We start from the raw sequence: 16,068 nt of genomic DNA on the forward strand, positions 1-16,068 counted from the left end.
GTAAGCACACACTTCGCGTGTTGATTTCACTAAATTGGAGCATTGAGTATTAAAGACAAGCGCGGTTATTATGTATGGCACACAATCTAAGTTATTTTTGCAAATCTTTTGGACGAACAGCTAAGTGATATCGTGTTGTGGAAGAGCCCATAGAAATATAAAAACTAGCACCGGGTAGTCTATAAACTCGCTTCGTATGGTGTTGACCAACACGATGAATGGGCCACACCTTACGTGACTGCACAGAGCATGCCGAAAGCTTTATTGCTCGCTGACATTATTATCGAACTTTACAGATCTCAGCCGTGCGAAGATGCCCAACACAGACGTGGATCACAAGGGCGTCCAGGCACTCCAGAATCTTCAAGTTGGATCGCAGATCGTTCTCCCTAACGTAGGTAGGTTTCCATCTGTGTTACAAATTTCTCTGCATGCTCATAACCGATGATTTCTAAATAATTGGGACGATCAAAATACTGGTAAAAAAAGCTTGAAATACCCATTGCGACCTATCTGTAAGAACACAGTTCTCTTGTCCATTTCAATTGGGTTCCTACAGCCGAAGGAGGGCTTTTGTCGTAATGTAATCACTAGATTTGTGGACTAGAATCACATTCGCCGTCGTCCAGTTGTCCGGAAGTGTTGAACTCTGTAAAGCATATATATATATATATATATATATATATATATACGACACGAAAACAGATGAATACGCTACAGTACTCTTAAGGAATTTGTAATTTGTGGTATCAACACCTGCCGATGAACCAAGTATAGCTTTTTTAATCAAATTGTATATGCCACATAAGTCGACTGAAATCGGCTCCATTTCAGGGTACGTAAAGGCACATGCAGAAGGTGAAGTATCTGTTAGAGCGTCAGAAAAAGATAACGAGAATGTGTTGTGAAAACCGTTGAGCAAAGCTCACGGGGGACAGGAAATCCATCGCTGGTTTTCAGAACGACTTCTTTAGGTTTGCGTACGTTGATACCATTCCAAAACTTCTTAGGATCAGTTGTGTGCAGATGAGATAGCGGTCACAAAAAAAACAGCAATTCTTGGCTGAGCGGATGGCCATTTGACTGGCGCAAATGATTCCGTAACACATATCTTAAAATATTACTTATTAGTCCATTTATTGACAAAGATTACCGCATAAAACCATATCATCTATAAGATATGGTTACGTAGATATGACAGATGATGCATCATAACATTTGGTCTTGAGCCATTTAACTTCAACTGCAGTAAACGGTTGAGGAAGCGTTTCGTGTCAATGTGTTCTACTGAACTCGTTTCTTGGACTACTTATTCCGAAAAAAACATTTTACGTCTCTACCATCTTCATCAACGACACATCGCAACAATAGCACCACATCGACTGGCTAAGGCTGCCGAACCTAGGACACGCCGCATCGTGAAAGAAAACAACCTCACCATCCATATCTTTATACATTCAACAGAAAAACAGAACGAATATAAGCAGATCGAACAGCGGTTCAAAATTGTGCATATAAAATTGTGAAAGAATTAGAACTGTCCATCAAATAAATCTACCAACGCTGCCTTGATTGTCACAAAAAACTCACTTAGGTTGAGCAGAAGTGTAGTTTTACTGGGTTGTTTTATCTTTCGGCGAAATAAGCAATGCAGAAAAGTTATAAACTAGCTGAACAGTACACACTGTTCAAGAAATGCTCAGCCGCGGGTCCCGTAGCGCTCCTACATAAGAGGCACTTTGGCGTGCTCCAACACAATGGTCACGAGCTAATGGGGATTGGACCCTCCCTAGTTTAACGGCACGTGGCTTAACCGTGTCCGGGAAAAAGGGGATTCTGGGAGTTGAGCTAAATCTTAGGAACTTCAACACCCCTCGGCAGAGGAAACACATCTCTGGCTACCGCTTCACGTAGAGCGCCCTCGGCATGGCTCACCCGGGCGATATCGGTAGTTGCCTTATCCTGTCTTTCTTTCCAACCTTCACTTTTTCTCTTACCTTCAATTTTCGCTTTCGCCTTCTCACTTCCTTTTCGACTTCTCAGGCAGCAAGGGCTAACGTGGCGTCGTCTATCCAATCTGCTCTGTATTATATAGGCTATAGCGGCTATACACAGCTGGCATAGGTATGGTTGTGGTATCGTTGTGGCCTTTGTTGGGCTCGGCGGTGGAGACTGGCAAAATTGCCGAAATAAGATATTTAGGGCTTTCAGCTCTTTGCCGAAATTTTCTAGTCGACTTCTTTTGAAAAGGGCACACAGGCGACTGTCACAGAGCACAGGGCACACAGGCGACTATCTGCATTTCTTCATCTAGTACAATGAGTTCTATCCAAAGTACCATGTCATACAGTCCTGAAACTCTCAAAAGACTTCGAGAACACTGCCATCAGTTGCCGTTGCCAAGGGCCCTACTGAAAAGCTAGACCATGGTTAGAAGGTCACAGAAATGACCAGCTGCAAGCTCTTACTAGAAATCTGTGACAGACATCAGCACCATAAATTGCCCGAGCTTGTTAAGTCTGGAAAATCTCAAATCACGGTAAGCCCGCATCGTTTAGTGAACAGTACTTTTGATATCTTATGTGATCTATATCTGCTACATTTGACTGAATCTAAGCTTCTTGAGAGCTGAAAAGACAGCATATGACAAGTTAACAGGGAATTAAGATCAGGGTGAGATAAAAAAAAAACTTTCTAAACACTTCATGATGACTTTCTGCACCAGCCGACGGAACAAATAGATTGGAAAAGTCTCCGTGAAAATCATTGTTATACTCTACATACCAAATCGACGCCGCTGCTTAAAATGCCTAGAATTCGGCCACGCCTTCCACACCTGCTAAGGCCGCCTAACCTGTACAAAATTCGCTTCGCGCGAACATTCACTCTACAACTGCAATGACACAACCCGCTGTGCAAACTGCCATGGCGAGCACCAGGCTCTTTTCGATCATGGTAGAAGGAGGGGAAAATTGTAACCCTTAAACTGAACGGAAACGTTTATTTTAGGAACAACGTAAGCGGCTCTCATTTGTTCAGGGAACTTCGTAACCCGATGTGTCATGGCAGTCGGCAGCGGCACAACGGTTCTCGCCGACCGTTCGAACCACGCTGAGTGGACCGGCGGAAGTACCATGCGCCCCCTGAGGATAAACAGCCAGCGTGTTTCCGCTACCTAGCAAGAAAGGCACGCAAGCCACCATGCCTGCGAGCTCTAGGCTCTGTGCCCGGTCACATAGGTTCATAACAACCCACGAGCTTCCCGCACGAGCGGCGACCAGCGCCTTGGCGGAGGCCATGGATAAATCTTCAGTTATATGGGCGCTCAGAAAGACGAGGGATTGCCGCTGCTTCCTGGAAAGCACCTATAAATAGCCATTCCGCATCAAGAGGCGTAGAAAGGGCTCAGTATGTTAATACAGCTTTCCTCTCTTAAAGACACCGCAGAAAACAACCTCACAAGGGATAAAAACATTCCATAGGAATTTCAGGGGTCTTTTCCACAATATCGATGACGCTGAAGAAATACTTCCATAACATAATTCACAGTTATTGTGTATTAAAGAGACTCGTCTGAAACCTACAGACCCAAGCTTTCTTGATCAATACGCCATTATCCGAAAAGACGGTGACGAGGCGAACGTATCGTTGGGCGCTGTAGCATTGTTGCAGACAAATTTGTACCTTGTCAGCACGTGGCCGCTCCGACGCCCCTTGAGGCAGTGTTAGTTCTAGCAATTCTTTGCGTAAACTGTTCTCTCTAAGTTAGATATGTATTGCTGTGAGGATAAAATATTTGTATTTACAATATATACAGTTACAAGGCCGTAGCTCAGTAGTGAGGGTAACACCATCTGCGGATCTTCGAGACACTTCAACCTCCTCTTCGCCTCCCAACGACCTTTTGTCCACAGCGGCACAAACTCGTACGTGACATCAACCCCCGACGGCAGAGCATCGTCTCGATGCTTCCTAGGGTGTGGAATCAGTGTGCGAGTTATGGGGCTTTTTTACGAAATGTGCACGTTATCAGTTCTTGGTGGGGTAAAGACGTCGTAGTCACAGGTGATATTTCATATGTGAGGCTGGTGACTTGGCGAATAACTCGGTATCGCCTGACGTATCGCGGTGGTAGTTTTTCACGATGGCCGAAGTGACGCGATGGTAACCAAAGTAGAACAAGTGAGCCAGGGCGGAAATGAACGTCCCGGTGACAACTGCCGTAACGGTGCTTTTGGATAGTGTGAAATGCCAGAAGATGGTCACGGGAATTGCGACATGCTGTAGCCGCGCGAACAATGGCGTCGTGAGCATAGAACGTGATAGAGGTGGCGTCAGAAGAGAGCAGAGAGTCAAGAGGCAGGAGTGGGTCACGGCCATAGAGCAGATTTAACGGAGAATAACCAGTAATATTCTGACCCTACGATGTGTATGCAAACGTCACGAAGGGTAAGGTGCAGTCCCAATCCCGGTGATCATCAGGCACGTACATGAAGAGCATGTCCTTGAGTGTACGGTTGAGAAGCTCGGTAAGCCTGTGTGTCTGTGGGTGGTAAGCCGTTGTTAACTTGTGGGACGTGGAGCATGAGCAAGAAGGTTGTCGACCACCTTGGAAAGAAAACAGCAGCCTCTCAGTGAGCAGCTGACGGGGGGTGCCATGATGTAAAATGACTTCATGAAGGAGAAAATCAGCCACATCAGTTGCGCAGCTCGTTGGGAGGGCCCGCGTTAGGGCACATCGCGTGGTATAGTCCGTAACAACGGCCACCCATTTGTTGCCCGATGATGAAGTTGGAAATTGGCTAAGAAGGTCCAGACCAACGCGGTAAAATGGCTCACTGGGGATGTCTATAGCCTGAAGGTGCTCAACGGTAGACAATGGTGGCTTCTTGCTGCGTTGGAAAAGTTCGCAGGCAGCGACGTAACTTCGAACAGAGCGATATAGCCCGGGCCAGAAAAATCGCTTGCACACACGGTCGTACGTACGCAAGACACCCAAATGACCAGCGGTGGGCGAATCCTGTAACTGCGAGAGAATTATCAAGCGAAGATGCTGGGGCACGAAGAGAAGCAGTTCAGCACCTGGTGGATTCATATAGCGTCGGTATTAGCTCCCAACCTGGAAAACACGGCGGGAAACGTCCTATTGCTCCATGATAAGGCGTTCGGTGATAGATCGCGAAAATGGGTCACGACGCTGCTCGTCGGCCATGCGTGAGAAGTCTGAGATCGACAAAACGCTGGTATCTGTATCGCTTTCAGTACCATCGGGTGGATCGGCGGGATAGCTCGAGAGGCAGACAGCGTCCTTATGTAGCCGCCCAGATTTGCAGAACACGGAAAAGCTGTACTCTTGCAGGCGTAAAGCCGAGTGGCCAAGAAGGGCTGTATGGTCTCTTAGTGATGATAGCCAAAATAAGGCATGATGATCTGTCACGGTGGTGAAATGCCGACCGAACAGGCAAGGGCGGAACTGAGCAATGGACGAAACAAGGGCCGACCATTCACGTTCTGTTATGGAATATTTGCGCTTTGGTGCTGAAAGAGAATTGCTAGCATACGCGATCACACGATTGGTGTCCCGCAGTCGTTGGGACAAGATAGCGCCAATGCCATGGCCGCTGGCATCAGTGGAAACTTCTGTGTAGGCATGCGGATCAAAATTACCCAGCACGAATGGATTGATAAGGTGACAGATAAGCGTTGAAAATGCTGCAACCTGCTCAGGTCCCCAACGAAATGTGGTGTCCTTTTTGAGCAGGCCTGTGAGAAGACGAGCGATTTCTGCAAAGGTCTGGATAAATTGCCGGAAATAGGAGCACACCCCTAGGAAACTTCGGACATCGGTAGAAGAATGCGGAAGTGCACATTCACCAGTGGCACGACATTTATCACGATCAGGCTGGACGCCAGCAGTGTCATCCAAGTGACCAAGTACTTGTATTTGGCGGTGGCCGAAATGGCATTTTGCAGAATTGAGTTGTAGGCCAGCTCATCGAAAAACAGCAAGGATATCTGAGAGTCGGTGGAGGTGACTATCAAACGTCGGTGAAAAAACAATGACGTCATCAAGGTAGCAGAGGCATGTGGTCCATTTGAATCCGCGCAGAAGAGAGTGAATGATGCGCTTGAAGATAGCCGGGGCATTACACAGTCCGCAAGGCACCACTCAAATTTGGTAGAGACCATCTGGGGTGACGAAGGCGGTCTTTTCACGATCTCGTTCATCCACTGCGATTTTCCGGTAGCGAGAGCGCCAATCAATCGACGAAAAATAACTGGCACCGTGTAAGCCGTCCATTGGTCATCAATACGCGTACGCGCACACACGTCCTTTTTGGTAATCTTACTGAGGTGACGGTAATCGATACACAATCTCCTAGTATTGTCCTTCTTTTTAACCAAAGCGACAGGTGACACCCACGGACTGCAGAAAGGCTCGATAATATCTCTGGAGAACATTTTGTGCACCTCCGTTTGGATCACTTGGCGTTCAGCCACAGACAAAAGGTGGGGCCACCAGGGTATAGGAGGAGCATCACCAGTGTGCTTTGGATGGGTGACGACACGCGATCGACCTTGCGGGTGATTGCCAAAGCTAAAGTTGTCTTCATAGGGCATCAAAATGCGGCGAAGGGCTTCGGTGTAAGCAGGCCGTAAATCAGTAGCTATCACTGGCGTAAACTTAGCTTTACGTGACGTAAGAGGGGCAGCAGCTGCAGCAGTGTCGAATCGTAGGCAGTGCCTCCTGCCCTAAGAGCTGCTACTCCACAGTCTTCCAAAGGAGACAGCACAGCGAGAGTTACACTCTCAGGAAGCACTTGCAGACACGAACCAAAGTTCAGACGAGGAAGCCACGCTTGATGGTTGACAAGAATTACAATTGAGCTTGGTAGAGCTATTTGACGGGCCAGGAGGACGTCGCAAAGTGGGGACCCCACGTAAGGACCATTTCGAAGTGGTGAAGGAGGTGAAATGAGGACGTAAGTCGCAGCATCAGGTTGCACTCGAACAAATTCAGTAGCACCAAGTCGGGACTTGTAGTCGTCGGCCGGGTCGGCAAAGTAATGGGGCAGTTCAAGGCGAAGGGTGTCGGTTGCACAGTCAAAAAGTGCTTAATGGGCAGTCAGAAAGTCGATTCCAAGAATCACATCGGGCGGACACTCGGACAGTACCGTGAACAGGGATAACATTGGGCGACCGGCAATGGTAACGCGGGCCGAGCCCATTCCCATCACGGCTGTTGTACTGCCATTAGCTACTCGAATGGCAGGCGACTCGGCAGATGTCACGATTTTACGGAGACGGCTACGAACATCTCATCGCATAACCGACACCTGAGCGCCACTATCGTTGATGGCTTGAACGGATACATCATCAACAAAATTTCAACAAGGTTCGGTCGGGCAGTAGATGCCAGCAGAGGCTTTGCCGTCCGAGTCATCAATGCAGCCTGACCTACGGGGGCTGCATTGCTTAGTTTTCTGAGAAGCGGCCCCCGTAGGACGGGGACGAGAGACGATGAGGTGTGGGTGAACGGGACTAACGGCAATGCGGCGAGGGCGAGCGGCTAGTGGTGTTGCCCCGAGGTGGAAGGCCAGCATGATATGGTTCAGAGGAAGGCGATGGAAGCCGTGGGTCTCGGTCGAAGCGGCGATCAGCATATGGTCGAGGCGAGGAGTACCAGCGGCCACTAAAGCAGTGGCGGGAGATGTGACCAACCTGAGAGAAACCAAACCAAATTGGCCTGTCATCTGGTGTTCGTCACTCAGAGAGGTACCGATATTTATTTATTTATTTATTTGCACATACTGCAGCCCCTGGTGGGGCTATAGTAGTAGTGGATAATACACTATATATATAATACAAGAAAGAAATACAATAGGCAACAAAGAAAAGTTTAGGCGCAATGTTGAGGGAGCACAGACAAGAATTCATTTAATGGGAGAGAACGGTTGGTTCCTGGTCGCGAATTCCATGTTTCAATTGTTTTAGGAAAAAAGCGATACTTAAATGTATTAGTGCGTGCAAAAGCTGGTGTAATGGTAAGCGTGTGATGTCTCCTACTAGAAGAGGTACTTGTGAAGGTGATGTATTCATTACTGGAAAGGCGACAAGATGAATGAATAATGCCATGAAAACATTTTGAAGAATTAACGTGTTGCTGTTCGGGAGATAGATGTTAGGTTGAGTTAGGACATGACTGACGATGGTGAGAACTGGTGGTCATAACGTCGGTAGACAAATCTAATGGTTTTCCTTTGGATGGCCTGAACTTTGTCTATTTCGCACTGCTTGTAGATTATATAACAGTAATTTAGTGTCCGACGGAGAATTAGACAGGGTACGACATAAATAACCGAGTTTTTGTAGAGCTTTAGTCGTAATGGAACCCATGTGCTTTGACGAGGACAAGTTAGTCGTGAACCTGAGACCAAGCGTTTTATATTCAGAAACTCGTTGAATTAAATCATCATTAAATTTGTAGCTGAAAAAGAACGGGCTAGCTTTATTAGAGGAGGACATAACGGCAGTCTTATGGAAGTTAATATTCATTTGCCAAGGTTCACACCATTTAGAAAATCTGAGGAATGATACACTCGAAAATCTGACGAATGACTCTCGAGGTGCAGCGCAGGCAATGACAGGAGGGCTGGGGGTGGGACGTGGGCAGATGGCGGAGTAGATGTCCATGTTTGCAGTTTCTTGGTGGACAACAGCTTGAATGAGCCAGATAGTCATGTGGTCATACGTATGGGGGCAGTGAGAACGTCGAGCGATAGCCTCAAGTTCGCAACGGGTGGCCTGTGTCAAGCTTTGCGTTGTAGGCTGATGTAACGCCGGAGGGTCGTTGCAGGAGGAAGTGGTAACCGTATTCGGAAGTCGGTCAAAGCCTTGGACGATGCGTTTGCTCTTCGCTTGCTTAAAATTCCAGCATTCCCTAATGATCGACTCAACTGTTGAGCAGTTCCTGCAAAGCTGGAGGTTGAACGCAGCGTCCGCGATGTCCTTCAATATATGTCCAACCTTATCGGCCTCCAGCATGTCAGCGTCCGCTTTACGGCAGAGAGCCAGAACGTCTTGAATATACCTGACGTGCGATTCGGTTGATGTCTGGGCACGAGACGCTAGCTCTTGCTTGGCCTCCATTTGATGTCCCACAGGTCTTCCCAAAGGTCGCGTAGCTTTACCTTGCAGGAGTCCCCGCTTTTAACGTCGAGTTCATTCTCCTCGAACCATACCTTAGCGGTTCCTCCCAAGTAAGAGTTCACGTTGGCCAGCAAAGTGTGGCATCCCACGTGTGCTTACGACGCGTTCATACGACGTCAGCCAATCTTCTACGTCGGCCTTTCCAGTCCCGACGAAGATTCCCATGTGACGTAGCTGAGTTAGGACTACTGCTGGTGTCTGCGCGGTGGAGGCAGCGTCAGTAGCCATAACAGCGGAACCGATGTGGCGCCCGCTGCGAAGTTCCAGGGCCGGCTTGTGGCGAGAGTACCCCGCACGTCCGCCAAAATGTTACGGGGAGAAAATATATGTATTTACAATATATATAGTTACGAGGTCGTACCTCAATAGTGAGAGTAACACCATGTACCGATCGTCAAGACGCTTAACCTCCTCTTCACCTGCCAACGTCATTTTGTCCATAGCGGCACAAACTCGTACGTGATAATATATATATATATATATATATATATATGTATATATATATATATATATATATATATATATATATGCCCCTCATGATCCTCTCCAAAGACATATATTTAAAATCTCATTGACCAGCTTCCCGAAAGTTACATACTCGTGGGTGAATTTACTACACTCGAGCTCACAAAAAGGTTCCAAAGAGAGGGCACCTTTAACTGCTTCCGTGATTTTTCGAGCTTTGACGGAACTTTGCAGCGACGCGCCCCGTTCCCTTTGCTCTTCAACAAAATTACGCCTTTTGAGTCCTATCTTACCAGACTACAATAATCGCCATCTGTCTTGGCCGTATTTACTTTCTTTAACGCTGTGAGCCCGGTACTTCCGAGTCACGAACGGCATGCGCGTTATCAGCATGACAGAGCATTCTCGACAGGAAAGTAGCGAGTGCAGCGTTTTCAAGAAAGAAAACGCAAGCAAGACAGATGTCGATTATTGTTGTGTGGCATAACATACACCCCCTAACGGAGTACATTTGCTTAAGGCGTTTCTTTGACGCTGACAACACGTTGTGAGGAGACTCGTGATCTGGCGCGAGAGGTATGCTCATACAAAACAAGAAGGCTGTAGTTCGGATTTTCAAACGGCGTAATTTCCCTTAATTAATTACAAGGTACCGCCCTATAGCTTTCGCAAGTTGTGTTTGCAGGTTCTTCGAAAAAATTATAAACCGGTGATTTTCACTCCTCCTCGGGTCAAACAAAATTCCTGATACACTTCAGTGCGGCTTTACGAAGGGACCGTCTGAAATCGACCATTTCGTCCTTAAGGAAACAAACATTCGTGAAGCCTTAGTACAGATACAATTATTCTTGTCCGTATTTCTCGATATGGAGAAAGGCCATAGCACAATGTGGGGTTAGGGAATCCTGCACGACCTGTTGGCAATGGGCATACACAGGAACATGCTCTGAAACGTTACGGAAGGCTACTTGCGCAATCGTACTTTACGGTTCAAAATAGATAATGCGTTGTTGTGTCTGTTTCCTCAAGAAACTGGAGTACCGCAGGGACGCGTGCTCAGCTACACCCTTTTTATCATGAATATCAAGTCACTTCTGAAAGCATGACCTCCAGCCATGTTTTATTACGTATACGTTCATGATGTACAGATCGGTTTCAAATATTGTATCCTGAACGTGTGCGAGCTACATCTGCAACTTGGCCTCAAGAAAGCGTCAGAATAGACAGGGTAAAATGGCTTCAAGTCTAACGCAGACAAAAGTACTGGTGTTTTTTTTCCAAGAAATATAAGGCTCGTTGCACAACCAATTATCGAAACACACGGACCACACATACCCGTTAACAAAGAACACACATTTTTAGGCATTATACTTGATTCAATATGAAGATTCATTTCTCATCGTAAATAGGTTTAGGTAAAATGCCTAAAAACAAGGAACGTTCTTAAGATATATTGGCACACGACACGAGGTAGTGACAGAAAGTGCCTCATAAACATGAGCAAGAGCTTCATACGTACACGTTTAAACTACAGCACCATGTTGTTACACCAAGCCCCATGAAGATGCTGGACCCTGCTCATCATTTTGGTATTGGCCTTGTGGCTGGTGCCTTCAGAACAAGTCCCATACAGAGCCTCTACGTAGAATAAAGTGAGTGCTATCTTCATCTGCAGAGGATATACCAGCCGTTTCTGCTTCTGATAGAGGACATACACGGCGCGATGCGCGCGTGAAGCTCCACTCTCACAGTCCCGTATTGCGGCGTTGTGCGCTATTGTGCGTGGACAATGAAGTGTCTGGTGGCTTTGATGCGGTTCCATGGCAAGAAAATAATTAGTTCCTTCGTTTCTTCCTTCATTCGTTTGTTGTTCTGCTCACTCGCTTGCTCGTTCCTTCGTTCATTCGACGTCTTAAACCATAAAAACAACAAATATATTTCGGGTGGGTATAACCCCACCAGTTCGACGCGCACTGGCCTCTCGTGCTGCAACGAAGTGCACCACGCATCTATTTACGTAGTGCCAACCATAGCTGAGTCTGCCAATTTTTGTTGTTATAAGCAGGAAAGCAGGCGGTGAAGACTTCCCGAAATTTAAATCTGTTCCGAGGCGGTTTGGACCAACGTTACTAGACTAGCTTCAGTTTTAAAACTCAGCGCCGTTGCGCGGAACCGCCACCCGCCCGCGCCTTCGTGGCGCTGCAGTCGCGCCCGGCTTCACTTCCTCACTGGCCGGCTACGCGGGCGGGCCGGACTAAGCACGCGGTGCAGCGTTGGTGTATTCTGTGGTTCGTTGTTGACAGCGAATTTCAGCAAGCATGTCATCCTTGGAACTGTAGCCTTCGCCGAGTTTCTTTAGAATATCACCAGACGATGCCGACGTGCTGCGTACCTGGCTGCATAGGCCGCTATCGGAACGACGTCAACAGTTCGGCGCACCACTTTTTCTGTGCTCCCAGCAATGCGACCCTTCTCTCAGCGTGAAACAGAGCGATTCCTCGTGCCGACCCGGAACGGCCACAGCTGGCTGCGTGGCCGTTCATCTTTCCACCGTAGAATTTCACTTCACTTCTGTCGTCGTAATGGGGAGGCCGCGTTTACGGGGGTATGAGCCAATGCTTAAGGGAATATGAGCCACTCATGGTCTTACGTAACAGAAAGATATAATTTTGAAGAAATTTTATTTAGAAGAATCACAAGCGTCAAATCGCAGGCGAAGGCTGCTAACCACGCCGCCGAGCAAACTGGAGACATCGAATGCAAGCGACAACTGCGGGCTGCGGGCATACCGTCAGTGACGTCGTTCCCTCTCGCAGCCGATTGTGTGTGTAACCTCATAACTGAGAAATACTTTATTGAACCCTCGAAATTAACAAAGTGATAAACACAGAGGCCGCACGTTTCAGCTTCGCTGATTAAGCATCTGCACGGAATGAAACATCCGACTTCTTTCTCTTTTATTTTTTTTTTGTGGCTTGTGTGTACAAAGACTGACCTCATCTTTCTTTTTGTAGCGCTTCTTTAGCATGATGAGAAGCTTCGGTGGGGATGAAGATCATCCCAGAATCACACACTTTGGCCAGATATTCAGGCTCGTGAGCCTAAACTGCGCGAAGCGTTAAGATGACATGAAGAAACACATGACATTTAGAAACGCAGCTTCTGCGCTTCGCTGTAGGCGTTTCTTCCTTTCGTGTAGTTTACCCTTCTTTCAGTATGAACGATCTGGCGCGATAAATCTTATTGCTGTAGGTGGTTACCGCTTTCTCGTGGTATCACTAATTCGGACAAGGGAGAACTGAAGCGAGAACTGAACTGAACTGAAGCGAGAACTGAACTGAAGGGAGAACGCCAGCGAGCGTGAAACACGCGCAAACTGTCCGTCCGCACGAGCTCAAGGCTGTGACGAGGCGTCTGCAGTGGAGCCCGACGGAACAGCGTTGCCCTCTGGCGGCTGTCACAGAAGTGGCGACAACGGCTGTAAGCGCGCGGGCGGGGAGTTTTACAACTGAAGCTAGTCTAGTGACGTTGGTTTGGACTAGCTGTGTTCTTATTGCCTTTCTTCAATCTGCATGGCACGGGCGGCTTGTTTTTGTTTTAAAGTTACAGCGCACGTACGTGCTGGAACTGTGCGTATATTTGTGCGAATGACGTCTTAGCGAAATCATGTCCCGCTGGAAAATGCTGTAGGGTAAATTTTGATTAAATCGTGTTGCCATATACACTTTTTTTTGTAACATCTGCAAGGGTATGTATTTATTTCTCACTGCATTCCGTCACAAGTTCTTCGTACTCAGTATATCTCTTTGGTACACATATCTCAGAATGCGTATAAAAGCACAGTGCTGTTATTTTCGTGCTGACAAATATTTTACCATTATCACAGTTTTTGCTTTGCTATCTGTTTGAGTTTATTTGTTCTGTTTCGATGTGGATACGTAAATTACAATTTATTGTTACGTAGCCAGCAATACATCAAGAGGACGCAGATCTAACCAGATGTATTTTCATGTATTGTTCCCTCTGGCTCCAGTAGCGTGCATAACGTATTTCACCTGGGCATAAAAATTTTGATTTGTGGCATGAGAGGGGGGGGGGGGGGTCACAAAAGAAAAACGTGCTCAACCTATATTTTGTCCGCATACAGCGCACGTGAGGATGGCGGAGTTAGAACCCATCGACACCATACCTGCGCAACCAGTTGTGTGCGTGGTGAGCAGTTCGGCAACGGTCGAAGTAAGCTACCCGCAGGACGGTCTCTGCGACGCTGTCATCTTCAATAAGGTCTTCTACCACCAAGGCGTGGTCTACGTCTCGCAAACAGGTAACTGGATACGAAATATTTTGAAAAAATTCACTCTGCTAATTTACTTACCTTAATTTAGCAGTTAGCTCCATGGAAACCATACTGTAGTAACGAGATAAGTTTCGCTGAGCTTAAGCGACTGCAGGCCATCCGTCGTAGCTTATTCCAAGAGCAAGCTGAAGTATACCATGTGCACCTGGAAATCATTGGAGTGTCAGATTATTTATTTCACGAGACACACATTTATTCCTAGCGTTCACATATTACCAGTAGGTGTCACGCGCCATTGCTAAAAATAAAGTTGCAGTATTGCCAAAAAGGCGAAAGACCGATTGCGATAGCAAATTGGTAGATAGGTATACGGCGTAAAGCCACTAGTTTTATCCCCGGCCGTCTACAGTTGTAAATGTTCGCTTACTGGCTAAATTAGCAATGGTGTAAATAGTAAGCGCCACTGAACGAGGACGTAGAATGAAAAGGACGCTTTCTCTGTTTGTCTGTTTCTATATCCTCGTTCAGTCCCGCTTACGAATTCTATAATTAATTCAAACCAACTAACCTGCCAACATGCTTAAACTATATTAACTAGCACGGTGGCACACGCGCACATGTAAACATGAACTTATCTCATTCGATGAGCGCGGAAACTCGCTATCAAAATGCTATCAAAATGAGCGACGAATCGCGGTAGCAGCAGCGATCGAATTGACCTTCGTGTATCTAGCGTAAATGCGAACGAAATGTCAAAAACACAGCACGCACTTTCGCAGTTCGCTTTGCACATGAGGCCCGCGCGGAGGCGCACGTCGGCCACGTCGCAGATCGCTTTCAAGGTACGGCGCCAGCACGGCAGTTCTTTAAGCAGCAGCCGCTACCCTAGCAGCCGCCGAACAAGAGCGCCACCCCCTCTAACTCACTAAATCGCCTTGCCCCCATGCTTCACGTGCGATAGGAGACGGCGCGCTTCCGTCCTGCTCTGCTAGCTCGCACACGCCCTAATGAGCCGCGTTCGTCAGCTCACGTCGCACGCTTTCACTTGCACATATAGTATACGGCACGCGCCGACAACCTTATCGCCCTTGAAATTTATAAGGAACCTCACGGCCACAGCATAGATGCGCCGGGGCAGCCCATATAATTGCTATCGCAACAAAAAAAGAAGTTATGACTTGGACGCATGCTCTGCCATATTTGCGCGCTGAAACAGAAGCGAGAGAAGTGGTTCTTGTGGGAAAGGAGGATAGGCTGGCACTATCTTTTGCAACGGCTCAGCGCCAGCAGGTTGGGGGAGATGGGATTAAAAGAAAGAGAGGGTAGGAGGGAGAAAGGTAGGGGGTCATCCCAGCAGCATCACAGCAGCCCGGCCGGGAGGGCCCAGTGGGTTCGACCGGAAGAGTAGGCTGGAAGTAGACCGTATAGGAGGTGGCCCAGTAGAAGTGAAGTAGTGGCGGATCAGGAAGCCCGAGGTGGTGGAATGGCGGTCAGCCGTCCGTCTTTGTAGAAATTTCCTATAGTCTCGCCGACAGCCCCGACGAGTCGAGGTACTCGACGACACTTAAGGCCAGTAGCTGATTACGACACAGGAAGATGATATCTTCCTGTCGTGAACATGGGAGCCCCAGGTGGTGGAACTCTTGAAAAAGGCAGCCGCGGTGCTGTAGGTGAGCAGGGCAGGCCAGCAGGAGGTGCTCCAGAATCTCTGGTTCACCACAAGAGGCACAGGCTGGCGAGGTGGCTTTCCCAAGGTTGTGCCGGCGGGCTGCCGTCCAGTAGCAGCCAATTCGCAGTCGGAGCAGCAACGAGGCATCCCTTAGTAGGATGCCGTGCTGTGGAAGAGGCCGTGGAGGCCGGCCCAGGGATACCCGTTTGTCCGGGTGGCAGGCGATGATGTGCCGGCGCAGCCTGTGTGTCGAGAAGTCTGCGGCGGTTACACCAGGGCTGAGGTGGACGCTTGAGAGGTGGACACTTTTTGCAAGAGTGTCCGTTTCTTCATTGCCCGGGATCCCCACGTGTGCGGTAGCCAATGCGGGGATAGTGAGCATCCTGCGTCCTGAAGGGCCGTCAGTCTTGAAGAGAGCAGCGCAACC

At 47.9% G+C, this 16,068-nt stretch overlaps 1 protein-coding gene across 5 annotated transcripts in view; it reads left to right on the forward strand.

Moving 5' to 3' along the window:
• Positions 1 to 16,068, forward strand: part of LOC135897103 (uncharacterized) — a 133,498-nt gene that overhangs the window by 59,928 nt on the left and 57,502 nt on the right. For all 5 annotated transcript variants that reach the window (XM_065425676.2, XM_065425677.2, XM_070521384.1 and 2 more), the window contains 2 exons: positions 297 to 398; positions 13,823 to 13,999. In XM_065425676.2, coding sequence (XP_065281748.2) covers positions 297 to 398; positions 13,823 to 13,999 — 279 coding nt within the window. The remainder of the gene's footprint in view (positions 1 to 296; positions 399 to 13,822; positions 14,000 to 16,068) is intronic.

This window comes from Dermacentor albipictus, chromosome 7 (assembly GCF_038994185.2).
Source record: "Dermacentor albipictus isolate Rhodes 1998 colony chromosome 7, USDA_Dalb.pri_finalv2, whole genome shotgun sequence".
NCBI lineage: Eukaryota > Metazoa > Arthropoda > Arachnida > Ixodida > Ixodidae > Dermacentor > Dermacentor albipictus.